A 24,805-nucleotide genomic window follows, 5' to 3' on the forward strand; every position below is an offset into this window, starting at 1 on the left:
CACGGCGCGACAGCGACGGCGCGGCGCGGGCTTGACGGCGATGGGCGGCGACGCGGCGACGGGACGGCTGCGCGGGGCTCGAGGCGACGCGGCAACGGGACGGCAGCACGCGCGGCACGGGGTGGCGATGTCGGCGCGGGCTCGGGGTGGGATGCGATGGGCGGCGACACGACGGGTGGGCGGCGATGGCGATGGGCGGGTGGTGCGGCGCGGGATGGCGACGGCGAAAGGACGATGGCTCGGCGACGGGACGAGCGCGTGGCGCGGCGACGGGATGGGCGCGTGGCGGCAAGCGGGCGCGCGGCGCGGGGCGCGAGGCGGCGGCACGCGGCGCGAGGCCGACGGCGACGCGACGGCGATGATGGCGACGGCGGCGCGGCGGGCGTGCGGCGCGCGGGCGAGCGGCGCACAGGCGGGCGGCGCGCGGCGAGCGGCGCGCGCGGCAGGGGAGGGGGCGGGGCTAGGGGGACCGTGTCGAGCACCTGGAGTGCAATGAACAGTGACTTTTCTATTTATCCCGATTTTTGTGTATTTTCCATATAAATTCGATTCAACAATTCCTAATTTTTGCATATAGGAAGTTTAATCAATATTTGTGTTATTTTAACTAATGAATCCACCCTAGATTAATATTACTCATATTTTATTTTTATATAATTTATTTGAGTTTTAATTAGGGTTAATTCTTATCCCATCGTATTTAAATTTAATTGATCCAAATATGGTCGCGATAATATTTTATTTATTTCTATCCACACCTAATCTTTATTTTAGTTTATATTTATTTTATAACTTGTTTTTATGGTTTATTCCTAATTAACTATTCTTTACTCACGGTTAATAAACTTCGAGATCAAATCCAAATAAAATAGGCGAATAGGATCGGCATGATGCAATTAATTTAAAAAGTTTTTGAAAATCCGTATTTTTAGAGTTTAGATTTTTGTCGGTCGAATTTTCAGGGTGTTACAAACCTACCCCCCTTAAGTAAATCTCGTCCCGAGATTTCTTACCAGTTTTCGAATAGATGCGGGTACTCTGTCCTCAAGAATTCTTCGCTTTCCCAGGTGGCTTCGTCCTCGGTGTGATTACTCCATTGTACCTTGTACATACGCCACACTTTGCTCCTAGTCCTCTTTTCGGCTTCATCCAATATCCGGACCGGGTGTTCTGGATACGTAAGATCATTGCTAATGTGAATCTCTTCCAGCGGAGCTTGTTCTTCCGGCACTCGTAAGCATTTCTTTAATTGAGACACATGGAAGACTGGGTGCACACCAGCGATATTCTGTGGTAACTGTAACTGATAGGCAACTTCTCCATGTCTTGCGACGATCTGAAAAGGTCCCACATATCTTGGTGCTAGTTTTCCTTTGACCTTAAACCTTTTTGTTCCCCTCATCGGAGAAACCTTTAAATAAACGTGTCACGACCGGAAATAACCCAACGGGCGTTCCTTACGTGCGTGTGTTATTCCTTGTCCCAGGAGGCAAGGTACACCAAAAGTTGATACAATTCATAGTTTAACAAGCGGAAGCGTAAATAGTTAATTATTACATGGGCAGCGACGGCCCAGCACACTCAAAGACAACGAAAAACAGCGGAAGACTAAGGCGACGACCACAGGCGCTTGACGGCAGGCACGAGCTAGACACCAAAGCCTTCATCATCCAAGGGCTCCTCTTCTGGGTTTGGGAAAAATTAAGCAAGACTGAGTACAACCACCGTACTCAACAAGACACACCCACAAGTGCAGCATAAATGCAAAGGAGTACAATGGAGTTATAATATAGGGGTTCGGTTTTGCAATAAACAGCATTTAAAAGACCCTTAGTTGCTCAAAGCTATTTTGTAAACACGATTCTAGAGCTGTACAATATTATTAACCAAGGCCGTGAACCCACACGAACCTGCCTTAACCCAAGGCCTACGATGATTCAGACCGAACTGGCAACCCGACCCTGGGTCCCAGCTCGTCCCAAGCCAACCCAGGCCAACCATTCCACATTTTAGTTGTTAAGCAGGTTTTAAGAATTAAAACACTAACTTGGGTACATTGCTCAGCTTGCCCATAACCGAGGGCGCGGCTATTCGAATAGATTATACTCTGATCAGAGGTGTACATCTTTGCCCACAAGACACATCTTCCTCACGCGTAACCACGTGCCACATACCACCACGGTATACGGACGGAAGACGTGACATAGTTTCCAACCCATCCTAGCCATAGACAAGAGTACCGACCCAACCCCACCTACGGCCGGAACCCCCGGGACAGGTAGGCAGGACTGAGCCCCTAGCAGCAGGACACCGGTCCTGTGCCATGACATCTCGACTACCGGGCCGCAGCTCGTGTAGCCTTCATTTGCCCTAGAGATGTCCATCGACCCCCGACTTCGTCCATCTCCATCCGTGTACTTTTGTTTATAGCCAGACTGAGCCACAAACTAAGCCTTACCCATTAGACATGTGGAAGTACGGTAGTGCTTGGCAACAGAGGCCCGAAGACCGGTCCTTATATGGCCGAGGTGCTACCATCAAAACCATGCACCCCGAGCCCAGCCCTAAACCATTTTGAGGGTTTTGAATAGAGGGAGAGGTGTGAATCTAATTCCACAATAATCCAACCATTCCATGGTGTCCAAGTGATATGAATATTCCCAAAGTCTAGAGTTATAAAACCACCTAATGTTGCCTAATTAATCAGCGAAGCATCTACCTAAATTCATACTAGTGGAACCATGAATAGAGTGCCCACTAGTTGGGGTTTTGTTTATTCTAGGGTGAACAAGGTAATAATAACAATAACAATAATAATAAGGTCATAACAAAGGTAAATAGGCATGGCTAAATAAAACAGTGATAACGCGGGAATTTAAATAAAGCGATAATGCAATAATTTAAATCAAAGTAATTTCACAAAGTGGGATCCAATATGTTCAAAGAATGATGTGACTTGCCTTGCTCGCTTTCCCAAACGTCGACTTCGACCTCCACGAAGAGCGGATCCTCCGAAGCTGCAGCGTCTACACGACCAACGGAAAAATAAAAGGGCTTTTACTCTAATAAACTCCATATAACAAGCAGGAACAAAGCACAAAAATGGGTTCTTGACTTCTTAAGGAAAAATTAGAGACTTGAATGGTCCAATTCCGAGTTCAAATGGCCAAGTTATGGCCATTTGAAGTTTATATGCTCTTTAAATGAATATTTACGAATTTCTTCATTTAAAATTTAATTAAAAAGAGATTTATTGCGTCAGCCGGGGGAGAGGGCCGCGGACCGGGTCCACGGGAGTGGGACCCACGCGGCAGCCTCACGGTCCACGATGGACCGGGTGCACCCGGCTTACACCGGCCGGCGCCGTGGGCCCCACGCGTCAGCCGCACCCGAGGGCGCGGGCGGCTGACGGCCGGGCCCCACGCGGCAGCCGCTAGGCGCGCCCGGAGGCGGCCACGTCGGCGCGGCCGGCGGGAGGCAGCGCCCGCGCCCCGATGGTCGCCGCCGGCGACCACCGGCACGGCGGAGCAGCGGCCGAGAGAGGGGAGGGAAGGGGGAAAGGAGGCGGCGGTCCACGGCTCACCCCGGGTCGACGGCGACGACGGAAACGGCAACCGGAGCGGAGGAAGGCGGCGGCGCGGCTCGGGTCGACGGGGTCGGCGGTGCTCCGGCGGTCGGCGACCGAAACGGAGAGGTGGACGAGGTCGGCGAGGTTGCGGCGAAGCCGAAGGAGGCGGCCCCGAGGTGGGAGGTGGTCCGGGGCGACGACGGCGGCGGACCGGAGCTCGGCGGCGACGGCGGAGAGAGAGAGCGACGGCGCGAGCTCGATTCCGGCGAGGGGAGAGGGCGGTGAGTGGCGGAAACGGAGGTGGGGAGCTCGGGGAGGGTTTATATAGGGTTGGGAGTGAGAGAGGGCGGCCGGAGGAGAAGGAAACCGGCGCGGGAGGTCCGGCCGCCATCAACGGCGCCGGCGAGATTTGCGGGGGCAAATCCGCCCGTTTGAACGCGAGAGAGAGAGGGAAAAATGGGGGGAAAGGGAGAGGGGATCACGGGGAGTGATTCCCCCCACTTTATTGCTTGCGGGGACGGCGGGAGGCGGCGGGATTCGCGGCGGCGGCGGCGCTAGGGCGCGGGGAGGCGGCGGGAGCAGCGGGAGGAAGGGGATGACGGGTGGGCCCCACCCGTCAGCGAGGGTGGCGGGCGGGCCCGCCCGTCAGCGGCGCGCGCGCGGGGAGGCGGCGAGTGGGCCGCGGGGAGGAGGAGAGAGGGGGAGGGAGATGGGCCGAATCCGGCCCATTAGAGAGAAGGAGGGATTTTAGGGTTTTTCTTTTTATAAAATCATTTTAACTTTGTTTATTTCTTAATAATTATTATTTGTGCTCTGAAAATTCCACTAAAATTTATTTACACATTTTAGGCTTTTAGGAAATATACAAAAATCCTCCAAGCCCTATTTGACTTTTTAACTTTGCACATTTTAATTTTTGAAGGCTTTCACAAGCATTTTAATTATTCTAGGCATAATTTAGAGGATGTATTTTAGGGTTGATTTGGGACGTGACAAAACGTAATCTCCTTCTTTAAATTCCAGGTTTCTTCTTCGGGTGTCGGCATAACTCTTTTGTCGTGATTGTGCTACCTTTAAACGGTCACGGATCAAGCGAACCTTTTCTTCGGCTTCTTGGATAATGTCAGGTCCAAATACCGCCCGTTCTCCAGTCTCGGACCACATTAGCGGTGTACGACATCGTCGACCAAACAATGCCTCATTGGGTGACATCTTTAGGCTTGCTTGAAAGCTGTTGTTGTAGGAGAATTCGGCGTAGGGCAAACATCTCTCCCAGTCCTTGCTAAAATCCAGCGCACAAGCTCTCAGCATGTCCTCCAGGACCTGATTGGTTCTCTCCGTCTGGCCATCTGTCTGTGGATGATAAGCTGTGCTAAACGCAAGGTAACTTCCTAGGGCTTCATGGACTTTCTCCCAGAAATGCGAGGTAAACTGTGTGCCTCGATCAGATATAATCCTCTTAGGTACACCATGAAGACATACTACCCTGGTCATGTATAACTCGGCTAGCTTGGCACTACTGTAATTCGTCTTAACGGGGATGAACCTCGCCGTCTTGGTGAGTCGATCCACGATCACCCAAATGGAATCATATCCTGTTGCGGTCTTGGGCAATCCAACAATAAAATCCATACCTATCTCATCCCATTTCCACTCGGGAATCCTAAGGGGTTGCAGCAAGCCTGCCGGTCGCTGATGCTCAGCCTTCACCTTTTGGCACACGTCACAGAGTGCTACGTATTCCGCCACATCTCTCTTCATGTTGGGCCACCAGTATCCTTCCTTCAGATCTTGATACATCTTCGTACTTCCGGGGTGCAATGAATATGCCGATTCGTGAGCCTCTTTAAAATTAATCCCCTCAGTTCACCCTGTTCGGGTACGTAAATTCTCTTTTTATACCATAGGACATCTTTTTCATCGGTTGAAAATTCCTTTGCACGTCCTGCAGCTAAGCGTTCCTTCACCTCTCGGATTTCCTCGTTGTCCTTCTGAGATTCTTCTATTTGGGTTCTCAAAAGAGGTTGAATGTCCAGGGTGTTTATCTGTCCACGAGGTACTATATGTAGGTTCAGCTGAGCTATTTCCTCCCTAAGCTCAGGGACCATCCCTTCCATTCTCAGATGATTGCAATGGCTCTTACGACTCAGAGCGTCGGCCACAACGTTTGCTTTGCCTGGGTGATAGTGAACCTCTAGATCATAGTCCTTGATTAATTCTAACCATCGCCTTTGCCTCAAGTTGAGATCTGACTGGGTGAAGATATACTTCAGACTCTTGTGGTCAGTGTAGATATCGCAATGGTTTCCAATCAGATAATGTCTCCAAATCTTTAGCGCATGAACCACAGCTGCGAGTTCTAGGTCATGAGTAGGATAGTTTTCCTCATGTGGTCGCAATTGTCGTGACGCATAGGCCACAACCTTTCCGTCCTGCATCAGTACTCCTCCTAGTCCTTGTCTCGATGCATCACAATATATAACAAAGTCTTTCCTATTGTCAGGGAGAACTAGAATAGGTGCCGAGGTCAGCTTTTCTTTGAGCTGCTCAAAGTTTTCTTGACACTGTTCTGACCACGCAAACTTCTTTTCCTTCTTGAGTAGTTGTGTCATTGGTCGGGCTATCTTAGAGAACCCTTCAATGAACCTTCGGTAGTATCCAGCCAAGCCTAGAAAACTTCGAATTTCAGTCACAGATTTGGGTGCTTTCCATTCCGTAACAGCCTCCACTTTAGCAGGATCCACTGCTACTCCACTGGCCGAGATTACGTGGCCTAGAAAAGCGACTTCTTTTAACCAGAACTCACACTTGCTGAATTTTGCATATAACTTATGCTTCCGAAGTTTCTCGAGTACCAATCGCAAGTGTTCCGCATGTTCTTCCTCATCTTTGGAGTAGATTAGAATATCATCGATGAATACCACCACAAATTTGTCCAAGTAGTCCATGAACACTTTGTTCATAAGATTCATAAAGTATGCCGGGGCGTTGGTTAATCCAAACGACATTACGGTGAACTCGTATAATCCATAGCGTGTTGAGAACGCGGTTTTGGGTATATCCCCGGTCCTAATTTTCAATTGGTGGTATCCTGACCGAAGGTCAATCTTAGAGAACACCTTAGCTCCTTTGAGTTGATCAAAAAGATCATCAATCCGTGGTAATGGATACTTGTTTTTGATAGTTACTTCGTTCAGTGAGCGGTAGTCCACACACATTCTCATGCTACCATCTTTCTTCTTGACGAATAGCACTGGGGCTCCCCAAGGTGACGAACTGGGGCGTACAAAACCCTTTTCTTGCAACTCCCTGATTTGCCTTTTAAGTTCTTCTAACTCATTGACCGGCATCCGATATGGTCTCTTGGATATGGGGGCAGTTCCGGGTATCAGGTCAATAATGAACTCTATGTCACGATCTGGTGGCATTCCAGGTAAATCTTCTGGGAACACATCAGGAAATCGCTGCACTACGGGCATTCCCTTTAGGGGTAGCATGGTAAATATACCTCCAGCACGTTCGGTTAGCCTAGGATCTTGATCCATGGTTGCTCTCATATCTGATCCCCAGGGTGTGGTCAGGGTAACTTCTCTACGTCTACAGTCAATTACTCCTCTATGCTTTGCTAGCCAATCCATACCCAATATAACATCAAGGGTCTGTGGTATCAAAACCATAAGGTTGGAAGGAAACACCACATCCCTAAGGCGAATAGGTACGTCAATGCAAGCTGTGTCCACGGCTATTTCACCCCCAGGTGAATGTACTAACATTGGTTGCCTTAGTTTAACTCTGGTTAAATTGTGTTGTTGACTTGCTTTCAGAGATATAAATGAATGCGATGCTCCTGAATCGAAGAGAACTTTAACTGGAGTGGAGTTGAGTGAAAACATACCCATCAGTACGCCTTGGTCTTCCTGGGCCTCTTCAGCTCGAACGTGGTTCACTTGCCCGCGTCCAAATCCGGTAGCGGTCCTGTTGGTCTGCGGAGTCCTGAATAGACCTCGTCCAGCAGCAGGGGTAACAATCCCGTGAATAGCCGTTGCATTAGCTCCGGTGCGAATGGGTGTCTTGTTTGGATGAGGACATTTATTGGCGAAATGCCCATACTCTCCACAGTTGAAACAGCTTCCCGGCCTTACTGATCCAGTGGCGGCCTGATTCGGTGTAGGAGCTCGGTTCTGAATGGTAACCGGCCTGTGGAAATTGCTGGAGGCGGCAGGTCGACTGGTTGTCACCACTGTTGGTCTCCATGCCGAGGAGGTTGTCCCTTTAGGACGCTGGGGTGCGGTCTGAGGCGGGCGGTTCATGGCAAGCCTCCTTTTACGATTATGCTCCACGACCTTCCGGTCGTTTTCCAGCCTAACGACCTTATTAATTAGACTCTGGAAACTATCGTGGTCTTGTCCAATCATGGGCCCACGCAACTCGTCATTCAAGCCTTCAATGAATTTGTCGATCTTTTCCTCTTCGTCGGCAAGATCTCCAGTCGCGTAGCGTGCCAACTGAGTGAAACGGTTCAGGTACTCTTGTACTGTGGTATTCCCTTGCCGTAGTCTCCTGAACTCATTCTTCTTCATCCGCATCACTGCGGCAGGCACGAAGTTGTCACGGAAGGCTGTGGTAAATTCTTCCCAGTTTGGTTCTCCAGCATCTTCTTCCCGATCTTCTTTGTATGTGTCCCACCAGTCTCCAGCTGGTCCTTCCAATTGGTTTGCCGCAAAGATCACTTTATCGGCCTCCCGTACTCGAACAAGAGTTAGCTTCTTCTCAATGACCCTTAACCAATCTTCAGCATCCATAGGTTCTTCAGCTGTGGCGAATGTGGGTGGCTTGGTCCTCATAAATTCTCCAAAGCTTGATCCGCCGCGGTTGCCTTGGTTATTTGCGATGGCTTGCAGAAGTTGGGTTTGGGTGGCCATAATTCCGGCCAGAGTGGTTAAGTCAGGTGTCTGAGTTTCATCATTGCTAGTTGTTGCCCGACGTCGGCTTGCCATCTGTGCAGATTGATTGATTGAGTAAGTATCCTAATTCTCTAGCTATCTTTTAAGGCTTTATCCCATTAAGGGGGGGGATTGTTTTGGTGTGAACTTTGTTTTGCCAGCATGGTGGAATAAACTCATTTATAACACAACAACAATAGATATCATAAATAACATCACAGAGTTTCACAAATAGTACATAAATCATGATGCAATCGACTGCATACATATGCAGTCCAAACAAGATTCATCCAAAGATACATTGAACTAATCATCAAACTACTCGTCCATCTAGGTAGGGAGGGGGGGTGTCTCGCATGCTATCCAAAAACTAACTGAAGCGAGATCGAAGCTGCAATAATCCTCCAGTCTAGTCATCCAGCCATCCGCAGGATCCTGGGGCGGGTAGAGGGTGGTCGCTGGCACGCGCAAACCTGAGTCCCCACGGCTCAGAAGTAGTGGCCTCTGGATCTGGCTTGGGCCTCTTGCCCGGAGGTCGTGTGCTCTTGCGAGCAGTGCTGAGGGTGCGAGGGCCTCCGAGGAAGGTGATGCGGGGAACAGGGGTCTCATCCTCTGAAGGGTCAGTGATGTCTGGTTCGATCTCTGGCTCGGTGTCAGTCCCCTCTGTCTTGGAGTCGACCTGGATCGGAGTCTCCAAACTAGAACCCAGCTGCGGAGAAGGTGTAGGGATCAGTGGAGTGTGCACAATCTCCGGGGCAGGTGGCTGTGTCACCGTCGGGTCCACCAGGTAAGGTGCTGACTCGGTAGCTAGCATACTAGCCTCTCCCAGAAGAGCGTGGAACGCTGGTGGGTACGGCGGGGTGAGGAAGAAGTAGCGGTCACGGCCTACTGCTGTGGAAGTAGAAGCCCCTGTGGTGCTGATCGTGGCTGCTCGAAGCTGCTCCTCCAGCTGGCTGACGTGCTCCTGACTCTCTCTCAGCTGCTCCTCCAGTGTATCCATCATCCCGCGGCGGTCGTTGTACTGGTCAGATAACTGCTGGAACTGGTCGCCGTGGACCTGGAGCTGTGCCTTCAGTGAGTCTATCTCACTGCCCCAAGCCTGGTGCTCCTCCTCCAGCTGAAGCTGCTGCGCTGTGAGGTCGGTCACCTTAGTCTCTAACTCTCCCATACGTCTCTGGTGGTCGTCAATCTCCAACAGAGCCTCCTCGTAGTAGTCATCTACTGCCTCAGCCCATCGTGACAACCGAGTCACCATTGGGTTGTAGCAGCAGGGCGTGTCCTGAACTGTGTAAACTGAGTTGCCCTCCTCCCGGAACGGGTGATGAGCAAACTCGGTACTCGCTAACTCAGCTCGGTGGATAGAGCTGAGTCGGAGGAAGGCCTCCCGGGCTGCATCCTGCATCGCGGTCTCTGGCAAGTCTCGGTAGTGACGTGTCTGAAAACTATAATCCAACTCGGAAGGGACTCGGGGGTGAACCTCGACCCGAGCCTCCCAAACTGAACCACACTGTCTCACTCGGTATGACGGGAACCCAGAGCATCGCAGACGCCTCAACATCCGATGCAGCTCAATGACATACCCCTCTGATTGAGGTAAGCTCAACTCCCAGGTAGCGGGTGAATCCTGGTCTGCCATCTAAATTTAAGAAAAACCCAAAGTTAGCTATGAGTAAAACTTGTTTTATGAAGAAAATAGTTAAGAGTAGGATGAAAATCGTTCCGAGTTTTGTAAACATAGCGTTTTTATTTTTGAAAGTATTACTAAATGGGAATTTCTCCCTTGGCCAAGCTTAGGAAAGGGGTGGGGCGCCTTTTGGTCTTTTCCTACAGTCGTATGGCTCTGATACCAGCTCTGTGGACCCCCGTTTCTATAACAGGAATCATTCGTGTAAACAGTACCATTTCCCTGGATCAAGTAGTGTGGTACACACGAGTTCATAGCTGAAATACCAAAAGCACATACACGAGAGTCTAGTGCTAATTATTACATCATAAGCCCGCAGGCATTCTCTTAAATCATCGAACCGAGCGGTCCGGAATACATCCAAAAGCAGAAATAGATGAGGCAGCGGAATTCAGGCAGCGGCATGCCATTGCCACAGGCAACGACCGTAACTAAGACCTACTGAGCGCCATCGTCTTCTTCTCCCTCCTGGTAGTAGGCATAGGGATCCTCCGAAGCTTCATCTCCCGCTTCTGATTAATTTTATATTTGCAAGGGTGAGTACCAACCGTACTCAGCAAGCCACCACAGCAAGAAATGCACATGATAGGGGTATTCAAAGGATAGCTATGGTTCCTTTGCGCAAAGCCGGTTTTGTAATTCTTTTCACAAGCCTAAGACCTAGCACAGACTAATCAAATTTTAGTACCAGTGTTCATATTAAACAATGACGGTTCTGTCCACCATCCATTGTGATCCCAAGGATAGCTTCCCGCCATTGAGTCGTCATGGTTTTCTGAGGACGTCCACCTTCCTTCCTCTTAGGAAGTGGCTCCATCAGCATAAAAATCATCATGCAATATCCCATCCCACACAGGTTAAGAATTTAGAGTCTAGCCAAGTGTAATACATGTCCCGGTGCTCAATAACCGCGAGCACGGCTATTCGAATAGATTTGGTTTACTCACACTGCAGTGGATGTACACTTTACCCGCACTCCGCGACTGCCCAACACATGAGCCTCGTCCCAACACATGAGACGTGTCACGGCAAAGCTTTTCGATAACCTCGCATTGGCAGTACCCGCTCCATGAACTTAAATCCTCATGCACTCTAGGTGTCCATGTTTCTAGCAGTGAGAGGAGTTCTGGCGCTCCCGGGAAAGAGAAGTCTCACACACATATTAAATTATAGTTCAAGTTAAGTTCTCTCTCTCACACACTCATGGCAGTCCTACCAATGGCGACACCGATGTAGGGCACGCCTCTCGGCCCTACCTCAACGGCTGTCCCATCGTAGCGCACCTGCCTCACTCAGGGGTGAACCATCTATGCAGGGATACTGCCTCCGCTCGGCTATCTAATCCGCTAGGTCTATACCCATTCGAGAAGTACGGTTGTACGGGGGTCGTTTCATGCTTAACTTCATGGCTCGGTCCTTAATTGACCGGGGACGGTACTAGCCTTTTCCAGATACCACCCAAATCCTCCGTCCGCCCCAGTCGAAAATAGTTGTTTAGTTTTATTTTTTTTTTCCTTTCACAAATCATGTCATCAATATCATGGCAATGTGGCGCTCATGTCTCCACATGCCGCATCTCAATTACCTTCCCAAAGGTAATTGCCCAAGCATATAGCATTTGATAAATATGAGTATGCATAATTCTAGAATAGCATTTCTAAGCAATTATCATAATTGACTAGGGACTCACACGTAAACATGGTTACGAAGGAATAAGGGCAAACAATAATCAAGGCATGGCATAATCACAAGTAGGATGTTCATCATTGCATGCAATTTTATTTGTAAACAAAATAATTTCGCAATTGGGATCAACATGTTCAAGGAATAGTGATGACTTGCCTTGCTCAATGTCTTGCGGGTCTTGACCTTCGCTTGGATCCGCAACTCCCTCGGGCTCTATAGTTACGTGCGAAAATTGATTTGAATTCGGTTAGAGTTCAAATTAAAATCCAAATAAATCCAAATAAAGGTCGAATGCGAAAGTCGATTTCTTTATATTAACTTTATTATTCGCGAACTAAGGCAAACCCAATTTCGATTCAAACTATTTTGCGGGTATAAATATTTTGTTGTCATAAGTTTTTAATTTAATCTAACCGAGCATTATATCCATATAATAGGTTAGACATTTCTATTGCGAGCTAAACATCGGACGGAATCCTAAAATTATCTTATAATATTATACGATTTAATTTAGTCTATGGCTAAATGATTAAATATAATATACGTCTAAAATTCCTAGTGATTAAATCCGAATTTCTATCGTGAATCGATTTCTTATAGAGATTACCCAAATATAATTTATAATAGCCTATAAGAATTCATCTAATTAATTATATCTAAATTACTACCGCGAATTGATCATTTGTAGAGATCATTAAAAACAATCTACAATAATCTATATAATTCACCTAATTGTTTAGTTTTTTTAAATACATCTATGATTATAGCATTATTTTGCAAATACTATATTTTCGTTAATCCTATACTTAAATTCTAATATATTTTTTTTAAGTGTCCTAAATTTCTCCTAATTTTTCCTACTTATTTCCTTCTCTTTTCCCCCTTTTTCTTTTCCTTTTCTTTTCTTTTCTTTTTCTCTTCCTTCTTTTCTTTTCTCCCTCTCTCTTCTCTCTTTTCCTTCCTTCTTCCTCTCTCTTCTCTCTTTTCTTTTCTTCTTCCTCCACCCGGCTCCTCCCTGTCTCTCTCCCTCTCGGCTCCCTCTCTCCCTACCCAAGCGGCGACGGCGGTGGACGCGAAGGGGAAAGGCGGCTCACCGGTGGCGGCGGTGGCGGCGACGACGGCGACGGCGGCGCAAGGCGGCGACGCACGGCGCAGCGGCTCCGGGGCGACGGCGCGGCGGCTTCGAAGGTGGCGGCGCGGCGGCACGACAACAGCGGCGCGGCGGCGCGACGACGGCGGTGCGTGGAGAAGGGGAAGAGGGAGAGGAGGAGGGAATGGAGTGGGGTGGAGGAGGGGATTGGGCCGGGGTTTTTATAGGGGAGAGGGGAAGAAAGAGAGGGAAAGGAGGGGGAAGGGTGAAACGACGGCGGCGCGGGGCGCGAGGCGGCGGGCTCGCGGCGCGAGGCGACGAGACGGCGCGCGGCGCGCAGCGGCGATGGGACGCGCGCGGCGACGGCGACAGCGGTGGCGCGCGGCTCGGGGCGGGATGCGATGGGCGGCGACACGACGGCACGGCGCGACAGCGACGGCGCGGCGCGGGCTTGACGGCGATGGGCGGCGACGCGGCGACGGGACGGCTGCGCGGGGCTCGAGGCGACGCGGCAACGGGACGGCAGCACGCGCGGCACGGGGTGGCGATGTCGGCGCGGGCTCGGGGTGGGATGCGATGGGCGGCGACACGACGGGTGGGCGGCGATGGCAATGGGCGGGTGGTGCGGCGCGGGATGTCGACGGCGAAAGGACGATGGCGCGGCGACGGGACGAGCGCGTGGCGCGGCGACGGGATGGGCGCGTGGCGGCAAGCGGGCGCGCGGCGCGGGGCGCGAGGCGGCGGCACGCGGCGCGAGGCCGACGGCGACGCGACGGCGATGATGGCGACGGCGGCGCGGCGGGCGAGCGGCGCGCGGGCGAGCGGCGCACAGGCGGGCGGCGCGCGGCGAGCGGCGCGCGCGGCAGGGGAGGGGGCGGGGCTAGGGGGACCGTGTCGAGCACCTGGAGTGCAATGAACAGTGACTTTTCTATTTATCCCGATTTTTGTGTATTTTCCATATAAATTCGATTCAACAATTCCTAATTTTTGCATATAGGAAGTTTAATCAATATTTGTGTTATTTTAACTAATGAATCCACCCTAGATTAATATTACTCATATTTTATTTTTATATAATTTATTTGAGTTTTAATTAGGGTTAATTCTTATCCCATCGTATTTAAATTTAATTGATCCAAATATGGTCGCGATAATATTTTATTTATTTCTATCCACACCTAATCTTTATTTTAGTTTATATTTATTTTATAACTTGTTTTTATGGTTTATTCCTAATTAACTATTCTTTACTCACGGTTAATAAACTTCGAGATCAAATCCAAATAAAATAGGCGAATAGGATCGGCATGATGCAATTAATTTAAAAAGTTTTTGAAAATCCGTATTTTTAGAGTTTAGATTTTTGTCGGTCGAATTTTCAGGGTGTTACACCTTAGATGAAGAGGAAATTGAAGAGGATGTTGACAAAGCTGCAGCCGAAGTAAGCGATACAGAAAGAACCCCATCGGCTTCACCTAAACAAACTCCTCCGACCCCTTCTGCTCCAGCTCATTTCTCCAGGGTAAACATCTCCCCTTGATTTCTTTTTGCAACCATTTCATTTATAGCCGATTGCTCACATATTTTATAGTTGCAGAAGAAGAAAATTGTTGTGAAGAAGAAATCGGCAGCAACGACACTTAAACCAGCTCCACCAGTAAGATGATTTCATCTGAATCATTTACTAATCAATCATGACCGATTGTACTTAACACTCGTCTTTTTGCAGCCTCCTCCTGCTCCTTCTTCCTCTGTACAGCAATCATCAAGTGATCGAACTCCATCGGATGTAGGGAGTCACCATGTCAAGGAAGAGAAACAACCAGTCGCTCCTACCATCCCAGTAAGTTTCCCTTTGACACAAGAACTTAGATCGGCTATATCTATTTGGCATCTAACTCTCTTTGAATTATTCTTGTAGGCCTTAGCCGATCTGTTCTCTTTTAACATCAAGGATTATTTTGATGAGACAGAGAAAGATACCACCAGCAAAGCTTTAGCTCCTTTATCCGATGACATGAAGACAACTATTGAAGACATCTCTCATCGGCTACAGGCATCATCTCTAGACAGTTTGGTGGTAGACTGTGGGCCAATTAGGACTTGACTACATGAAGTTCAAGCTCTGATCCCGGAAGAACTAGCCAATGCCTTTACTACAGCTGTTTATCTTGAACAACATCAATTCAAGCTGGAGAAAGCCAAGCTAAGACTAGCTGAACGTCGAGAACGCAAAGACATCGAGGCTACAATCCAGGCCAATCGGCAGCTTGTTCATGAAGAAAAGGCCAAGCTTGATCAGCTATCTAAAGGCCCGATCAAGTCCAATATTGATTGGCTCGAAGCTCGCAAGATTGAGCTCTTGGCACAACTTCAAGAATGCAATGCCGAGCTGGATCTGGAACACAAAAAGCTAGCCGATCTCCCACAAGCTGTCGAAGAACAAAAGGCAAGGCTGAAATCGGCTATCAAGAATGTCGCTGATCTTACCAAGTCCTTAAAAGTCATCCCTGGACCGATGCTTAAGATGCCCAAGCCATTGAAGAAGTAGAACAAATTAGGTAGAGAGCTATATCGGCTATCCAGCGCTACCCGTCTCAGTGACATTCTGTAATAGGACTTAGTAAATTTTTGTAATCAGCTAAGATACTCAAGTACCTATTTAACTAGTCTTGATAAACTTTGTGCCGATTAATATAACTCCATGTTTTTGCTCAAAAATTTTGCAACTTTTGCATATATGTGCCCCCCTAATTTTACAATGACGAAGGCATTGCTAAAATTATAAGTTGAACAAAGGGCAATATAACAATATCGGCCATTTGTACATCGGCAAACCACAACCGATTACAGTATGAAAAATGACTAAGGGCGATATAACAATATCGGCCATTGTACATAGGCAAACCACAACCGATTACAATATGAAAAATGACTAAGGGCGATATAACAATATCGGCCATTGTACGTCGGCAAACCACAACTGATTACAATATGAAAAATGACTAAGGGCAAGATAACAATATCGGCCATCTCAAGGCGATGTGAATACATCGGCTATCATGTATCGACAACACCAGCCGATCATGCATTAATCCAAACACTTGGGTAATATTTCTTCAAATATTTTCCATTGAGTGCTCGCCCATAAACTTCTCCATCGAGTCCTTGCAGCATATAAGCTCCCTTAGACACAACCTTATAGATTTGGAACGGTCCTTCCCAATTCGGCGACCACTTGCCGAATTTGCTATCTCGAGTTCCTATCGGTAAAATTAGTTTCCACACCAGTTCACCTTCAGAAAAAAGACTTAGGCACCACTTTCTTATTATAATGTCGAGCAACGCGTTCCTTATCCTTGATAACCTTTGCAAGGGCTCTCAATCTTGATTGAACCAAGTCTTCCCTTTCGTCAGCCATAAGATTATAATACTCATCGGCTGTCAAATCATTTTGCAACTCCGTTCTTCTTGAGCCGATTCTAACTTCCCATGGTAAAACAGTCTCATGTCCATAAACAAGTTTATAAGGAGGGATTTGGATGGAACCATGACAAGCCATCCGATAGGACCATAATGTTTCGGCCAATCGAGTATGCCACTATCGAGGATAATCAGAAATCTTTCTCTTAATCAATTTGATCAAACTCTTGTTAGATGCCTCGGCCTGCCCATTAGATTGTGCATAATAAGGCGAAGAATTCAACAATTTGATACCCATGCTATCGGCAAACTGAACAAACTCATTGGACACAAAGATCGAGCCTTGATCGGTTGTAATGGTTTGAGGAATACCAAATCGATAGATTATATACTCTTGAAGAAATTATATAGCATCCCCAGAGTCAACTTTCTTCAAAAGAATCGCCTCTACCCACTTGGTAAAATAATCGGTTGCCACCAATATAAACTTGTGTCCCTTGCTCAATGGTGGATTAATCATGCCGATCATATCAATTCCCCAACCTCTAAATGGCCATGGCTTGATGATGGGATTCATAGCCGATGCTGGCGCTCGTTGAATTGCCCCAATCTTCTGACAATCTTGACACCCCTTGTAATACTTAAAACAATCATCCAGCATTGTCGGCCAAAAATATCTTGCACGTCGAAGCAACCACTTCATCTTATGAGCTGATTGATGAGTGCCACAAATTCCTTCATGCACTTCACCGATTGCAACTTTAGCTTGATCGGAACTCAAACATTTAAGCAACACCCCATCAATCGTCCGATAATATAGCTCATCATCCAACAAGGTTTACTTCAAAGCTTTATAGCGCGATTTCCGAGAAGCCGATTGAGAGGGATTTTGCAGATAATGATGCACATCATACCTCCAATCATCGGCTGTTAATGTGGCAACCTCCACTTTGACATCCCTGATCATTGGCTTATACCCCGATGCACCTTGAGCCAAACCATTAGCTTCAACATTCTGTTCCCGAGATACATGCTTCAAAGTCACCAGCCGAAATTCCTTCATCAACTCTCAGCACTTCTCATTTTAAACTATCAATGTATCATTTTTGTACTCATATTCTACTGCCAATTGGCTGATCACCAACAAAGAATCACCTATAATCGGCTTCAACCTCCTTAAGCAACTGCAACCCTTTGAGAACCGCCTCATACTCAGCCTGATTGTTAGTTGCATAAGGTTTAATAGTATAAGCAAACTCAAAACTTACCCCCCGAGGAGAAATTATAACCAAGCCGATATCACAACCATGAGTGCACACTGACCCATCAAAAAACAAAGTCCAAGGCACAATCTCAACCGAGCCGATTGAATCATCACGATGATCAACAATAAAATCGGCTATAGCTTGCCCCTTGATCGCCTTCGGTGACTCATACCGAAGATCAAATTCCGTTAAAGAAAATATCCACTTTCCAACCCTTCCTTTCAAAATCGGAGCCGATAACATGTACTTAACTACATCGGCTTTGCATTTTACAGTGCATTCATTGGACAGTAGATAATGCCTTAACCTTGTACAGGAAAAATACAAGCACAAGCACAACTTCTCCACAAGAGAATATCTTGTTTCTGCATCCAAGAGCCGACGAGTTAAATAGAATACAACTCTTTCTTTTCCTTCAAGCTCTTGAATCAGGACTGAGCCGATTGACTTCTCACCGGCCGATAAATATAACCTAATAGATATTCCCTTCTGTAGAGGAATCAAAACTGGAGGAGAGCTAAGATATTCTTTAATACTATCCAAAGCCTTCTGCTACTCTGCCCCCCAAGTAAATTTTTGATCGGCTTTCAATCTTAACAATGGTGTAAAAGGCTCCAATCTTCCAGACAGATTAGAAATAAACCTCCTAACAAAATTTATCTTGCCGATCATTTCCTGCAATTCCGTCTTGTTCTCCGGAGGTTGAATCTTCTTGATCGCATTAACACTTCTCTAAGTTATCTCAATTCCCCTCTCATGATCAAGAAATCCCAAAAACTGGCCAGCCGATACGCCGAAAGCACATTTTGTTGGGTTCATCTTCAGGCCATATTTCCTAGTTCTCTCAATAATCTTCCTCAAATCGGTTATGTGGTCTTCTATCTCTTTAGACTTAACAACCACATCATCAATATAAACTTCAACCAACCAGCCGATTAGATCATGGTATATGTAATTCATGGCCCTTTGATATGTAGCTCCAGCACATTTCAGGCCAAAAGTCATCACAACCCATTCAAACAAGTCGATTGCACCAGGACACCTGAAAGCCGTGTTATGGATATCTTCTTCGGCCATAAAGATCTGATTGTACCATACATTACCATCCATAAAACTCAAAATCTTGTGCCCTGAAGCAGCATCAACCAGCTGATCGGCTACTGGCATTGGATACTCATCCTTTGGGGTAGCTTTGCTTAAATCTCTGAAATCAATGCACACCTTGACTTTGCCATTTTTCTTAATAACTGGAACTATACTGGAAACCCACTCGGCATATCGGCAAGGACGAATAAAACCAGCATCATATAAACATTTAATCTCAGCCTTGACAGGTTTGAGCATATCGGCTTTACATCTCCTCGAAGGCTATTGGTGCGGTTTAACCCCTGGTTTGATAGGTAGCCGATGTTCAACAATCGATCGGCTGAGTCATGGCATCTCATAATATTCCCAAGCAAAGCAATCTCTGAATTCCTTTAAGAGCTCTATCAACTTGGTTCTAAATTCTAGAGATAAGTTATTGCTGATAAATGTCGGCCTTGGTCGATCTCCTGGACCTATATCAATTTCATCCAAATCATTAGCCGACATGAAACCTTGTCCTTGCTTGTCATCGAGATCATCCACTGTGTCTTTGGTGTAGACGTTTGAACCCTTCACGACGCCCTCAAAATAATAGCTTAGGCTCTCCATCTTCAATCGGTTGTATATCACAATCGGACACTTTTAGAAAATCTCCATTCCAAACTTTTCCAGATAAGCAATCGATATCATCCATCTCCCAAAGAGCTAAATCGGCATTGGCAACATTGACTGACCTGTCGGCTGGCACAATTTCGATCTTGTCGCCTTGCCATTGAATTAGGCATTGATGCATGGTTGAGGGAATACAACAATTAGCATGAATCCAATCCCTTCCAAGCAACAAGCTGTAAGAACCCTTCCCATTGATGACAAAAAATGTTTTAGGGATGGTTTTACTGCCGATTGTCAGCTCCACATTCAAAACTCCTTTGGTTTCTGATGGATTGCCACCAAAGTCTTTGAGAACCATGTTTGTCTTGATGAGGTCTTCAGCATTTCTGCCTAGCTTCCTGAATGTAGCTTATGGCATCAAATTCACAGCAATCCCACCATCAACCATTATCTTGGACATCGGCTTCCCTTTGACATAACCGTTTATATACAATGGTTTAAGATGTCGATTCCCTGTCCCCTCTGGTTTCTCAAACACTGCTTGTTCTAGCGACAACACCAACCTAGCCGATGCTTACTCAACTTCATCAACATCGGCTTGTTTGACTCTAAATTCAGCAAGTAACGTGAAAACCATGTTAACCGACGCATTTACGACACTCTTCCCCTCAGCCAATCTTTTTGCTTCATCGGCTTCGGGTTCATCGGCTACAGCAGCTGGTTTCTTAACACGCCACTCCTGCCTTGGCTTTGCCTTCTTCAGCCGATGGTTGATTTCTTGCTCAACCTCTTGAAAGCATTCCCTGTTCCTCAACCTCTGAACCCTTCTCTTCTGATTCTTCGTGAAAATACCAGAAGGACACCATTGAGTTTTCCTGCCTTCATCGTCCTCTTGGTCACGATCTTGGTTTACTGGGCCCAATCTTTGATGAACAGGCACACTTGTTTGCTTTAGCCGATTGTTCCTATTGTACAATCGGCTAGAACTCTCCGCAGCATTACTCCATCCAGGGCAATCCTCAATAGATGGCAGCCTCATACCTTCATTCTAGCAGAATCTAAAAAACTCACAGCCCCAATGATGATCAAAACCACCATCATCTTCTTCATAATACTTTTCCTGTTGCTGCTTGTCATACTTCCTCTGATACTTGTTGTTAATCTTAGCTGAATTCACTTGAAAACCTCGAGCTTTTCCTCCATCGGCTGTTCGGCCAGCTGTATGTACCATATTGACAGGAAAAGGATTGCCATCGACCTTCATCGGCTTTTTGGAGTCATCAAACTTGATTTTGCCTCCTTCAATAGCCGCCCGGATCTTGTGGACCCCTGTTTTTATAACAGGAATCAATCATGTAAACAGTACCATTTCCCTGGATCAAGTAGTCTGGTACACACGAGTTCATAGCTGAAACACCAAATGCTCATACACGAGAGTCTAGTGCGAATTATTACAACATAAGCCCGCAGGCATTATCTTAAATCATCGGACCGAACGGTCCAGAATACAACCAAAAGCAGAATTAGATAAGGCAGCGGATTTTAGGCAGCGGCATGCCATTGCCACAGGCAACGACCATACTAAGACCTACTGGGCGCCATCGTCTTCATCTCCCTCCTGGTAGTAGGCATAGAGGTCCTCCGGAACTTCATCTCCCGCTTCTGATTAATTTTATATTCGCAAGGGTGAGTACCAACCATACACAGCAAGCCACCACAGTAACAATGCATATGAAAGGGGTATTTCAAAAGATAGCTAATGTTCTTTTGCGTAAAGTAAGTTTTGTAATTCTTTTCACAAGCCTAAGACCTAGCATTGACTGATCAAATTTTAGCTCCAGTGTTTGTATTTAAACAACGACGGTTCTGTCCACCATCCATTGTGATCCCAAGGATAGCTTCCCGCCATTGAGTCGTTATGGTTTTCTGAGGACGCCCACTTTCCCCCTTCTCAGGAAGTGGCTCCAACAGCATAAAAATTCGTCATGCAACAACCCATCCCACACAAGTTAAGAATTTAGAGACTAGCCAAGTGTAATACATGTCCCGGTGCTCAATAACCGTGAGCACGGCTATTCGAATAGATTTGGTTTACTCACACTGCAGTGGATGTACAATTTACCCGCACTCCGCGACTGCCCAACACATGAGCCTCGTCCCAACACATGAGACGCGTCACGGCAAAGCTTTTCGATAACCTCACATTGGCAGTACCCGCTCCATGAACTTTAAATCCTCTTGCACTCTAGGCGTACACGATTTCTAGCAGTGAGAGGAGTTCTGGCGCACCCGGGAAGTAAAGACTTACACATACATTAAGTTATAATTATGTTTAAATTCTCTCATGGCAGTCCTACCGATGGCGACACCACTGTAGACACCCGCCTTGCGGTTCTACCAATGGCTGCCCCACCATAGAGCCCCTGCCTCACACCTCAAGAAACCACTATGCATGGATATTGCCTCCGCTCAGCTATCTATTCCGCTAGGTCTATACCCATACGAGAAGTACGGTTGTACGAGGGTCGTTTCATGCTTAACTTCATGGCTCGGTCCTTAATTGACCAGGGACGGCACTAGCCTTTTTCGGATACCACCCAAATCCTCCATCCGCTCCAGTCGAAAACATTTGTTTGGTTTCATTTTCCTTTCACAAATCATGTCATCAATATCATGGCAATGTGGCGCTCATGTCTCCACATGCCGCATCTCAATTACCCTCCCAAAGGTAATTGCCCAAGCATATAGCATTTGATAAATATGAGCATGCATAAATCTAGTGTAGCATTTCTAAGCATTTGTCATAGTTGACTAGGGACTTATACGTAAATCATGTTTACAAGGATTTAAGGGTAAACAATAATCAAGGCATGGCATAATCACAAGTAGGATGTTCATCATTGCATGCAATTTTATTTGTAAACAAAACAATTTCGCATTTGAGATCAATATGCTCAAAGAATAGTGATGACTTGCCTTGCTCGAGGTCTTGCGGGTCTTGGCCTTCACCCGGATCCGCGGCTCCCTCGGTCTCTATAGTTACGTGCATAAGAACAATTTGAATTCGATTAGAATTCAAACAAAATCCAAATAATGACCGAATTGAAAAACGAGCGCGGGAGGTGAATTCTATATAGGCTACTTTATTTGCGTAGTGGAATTATTCTTCTCCCTAAGATATTTTGTAATTTATAGTCATGTCCTAAGACTCATCGAATTATTGAGTTATTAATCACATGTAAATTATTAACGCGAAATTGCTTTCTTAGGGAGATTACTAAAAATAATCTATAATCTATAGGAGTTCATCCAATTATATTTTCATTAATCCTATATTTAAATGCTAGTACTTTAGGTATTTAATTAGTAAGAATTCATCTAACTATATTTTCGTTAATCCTATAATTAAATTTTCGCAATTTTACGACTAAAATTAACCTACGATTAAATTCTTAACTATTTTGAATTTTCTAAACTTCTAAATTTTACTCAAACGCCTATTTATTTTCTTTCTCTTTCTTTATTTTTCTTTTCCCCTTTTTTTTCCTTCTTTCCTTTCTCTTTTCTTTTCTCTCTTTTTCCTCTCCTCTCTTTCTTTTTCTCTCTCTTCTCTCCTCCCTCCCAGCTTCTTTCTCTCTTCCTCTCTTCTTTTCTCTTTCTCTCTCTCTCTCGGCTCCTTCCTCCCTCCCGGCGGCGACGGCGGTGGACGCAAGGGGGAAAAGGCGACGGCTTACCGACAGCGACGATCGGTGGCGACGACGGTGACGGCGGCGCAAGGCGGCGACGCACGGCGCGGCGGCTCCGGGGCGACGGCGCGGCGGCTTCGAAGGTGGCGGCGCGGCGGCACGACGACGGCGGCGCGTGGGGGAGGGAAAGAGGAAGAGGAGGAGGGAATGGAGTGGGGGAGAATGGGGAGAGGGGGGGTACTTATAGAGAGGAGGGGGAGAAGGAGAGGGGGAGGGGCGGTGGCTTGACGCGACGGCGGCGCACGGGCGGGACGACGGCGACGCGCGGGCGGCGACGTGATGGCGGCGCGGGGCTCGACGCGGCGACAGCGACGGCGCGCGGCGAGGGGATGGTGACGCGGCGGCGCGGTGCTCGAGATGACGGCGACGCGCGGGCGGCGAGCGAGCGGCGTGACGGGAGGGCGACACGACGCGCGCGGCGGCACGGGGCTTGGCGCGATGAATGGGCGGCGCGGCAGCGGCGCAAGGCGATGGCGACGGCGACGGCGATGGTGGCACGGGGCTCGGGGCGGCCGGGCGCGATGGCGACGGCGGTGCGGCGACGCGACGGCAGCACGGCGGGCGAGCGGCGATGGCGACGGCACGGCAGCGGCGGCACGGGGCGCGAGGCGGCGGCACGGGGCGTGAGCGGTGCGCGGGCGGGCGGGCGCGCGGGCGGCAAGGGAGGGGTTAGGGCTAGGTACGGGATCGAACACCTTCGCCACGATGAATAGTGTATTTTCTTATTTATTCCGATTTTAGTTTATTTCCCGTATAAATTTGATTCTATAATTCGTAATCTTTGCATTCATGAATTTTACTCAACATTTGTGTTATTCCAACTAATGGATTCACTCAAAATTAATATTACCCATTTTTATTTTTATATAATTTATTTGAATTTTTAATTAGGTTATTTGAATTTTTAATTAGGGTTAATCCTTATTCCATCGTACTAAAATTTAATTATTGCTAACATGGTCGCGACAATATTTTGTTTACTTCCAATCTCACCTCAACCTTATTTTAATTTATATTCTAGTCATTTATTTTGCTTACTTAATTTTGGGTTTTATTCCTAATCAATTGTTCTTTATTTGCGATCCATGAACTCCGAAATCCGAATCCAATAAAATAGTCGAACAAAATCGGCATGATGCAATTTATTTAAAAAGTTTTTGAAAATCCGTATTTTTAGTGTTTTGATTTCACCGGTCGAATTTTCAGGGTGTTACAGATCTGCTGTCTGAAGACTTTGTAATCGTTAGTAGAATGAGAACCAGAGTTATGCCACTTGCAATACCTTCTCTTGCCCAATTCTTCAGCCGACGGAATTGTATGACCAGCAGGAAGTTGAATCTGCTTCTCCCGAAGTAACAAATCAAAGATCTTATCAGCCTTGGTGATATCAAAGTCATACCTCTCCTCTTTTCCATAACTTTTCACCCATTGGCATGGTATAACCTTCTTGCTTCTCATCCATTCGGCTGATGCTACCTCGGAATCATCATCTTCATCATCATCAGATCCATATATGTAGGGACAGACATAATTGACCTTTTTAAAGTTCTTCCTGGCTTCTGCAAATCTCTGTTCATGCATGGTCACCTTCTGTGCAAGATGTGACAAACTATCAAAATCCTGGGACGAAAATTTCTCCCTGATCGGAGCTATCATACCCTGAAATGCCAAATCTGCAAACTGGGCATCAGTCAAGCTCAAG

The 24,805-nt window shown here is 47.1% G+C and overlaps 1 protein-coding gene across 1 annotated transcript; it reads right to left on the bottom strand.

The window, feature by feature from the left end:
* Positions 1-1,021: 1,021 nt before the first annotated feature.
* LOC127770762 (uncharacterized) lies at positions 1,022-7,047 on the bottom strand (the record flags this gene model as incomplete). The annotated part of the gene is made up of 5 exons (XM_052296568.1): positions 6,872-7,047; positions 5,716-6,787; positions 4,570-5,413; positions 1,232-1,425; positions 1,022-1,135 (listed from the first exon to the last, which is right to left on the bottom strand). Coding segments are annotated over exons 1-5 (2,400 nt in total), but the record flags the coding sequence as incomplete, so codon positions are not given.
* Positions 7,048-24,805: the final 17,758 nt, after the last annotated feature.

The sequence above is a fragment of the Oryza glaberrima genome, chromosome 4 (genome assembly GCF_000147395.1).
Source record: "Oryza glaberrima chromosome 4, OglaRS2, whole genome shotgun sequence".
NCBI classification, from domain to species: Eukaryota; Viridiplantae; Streptophyta; class Magnoliopsida; order Poales; family Poaceae; genus Oryza; species Oryza glaberrima.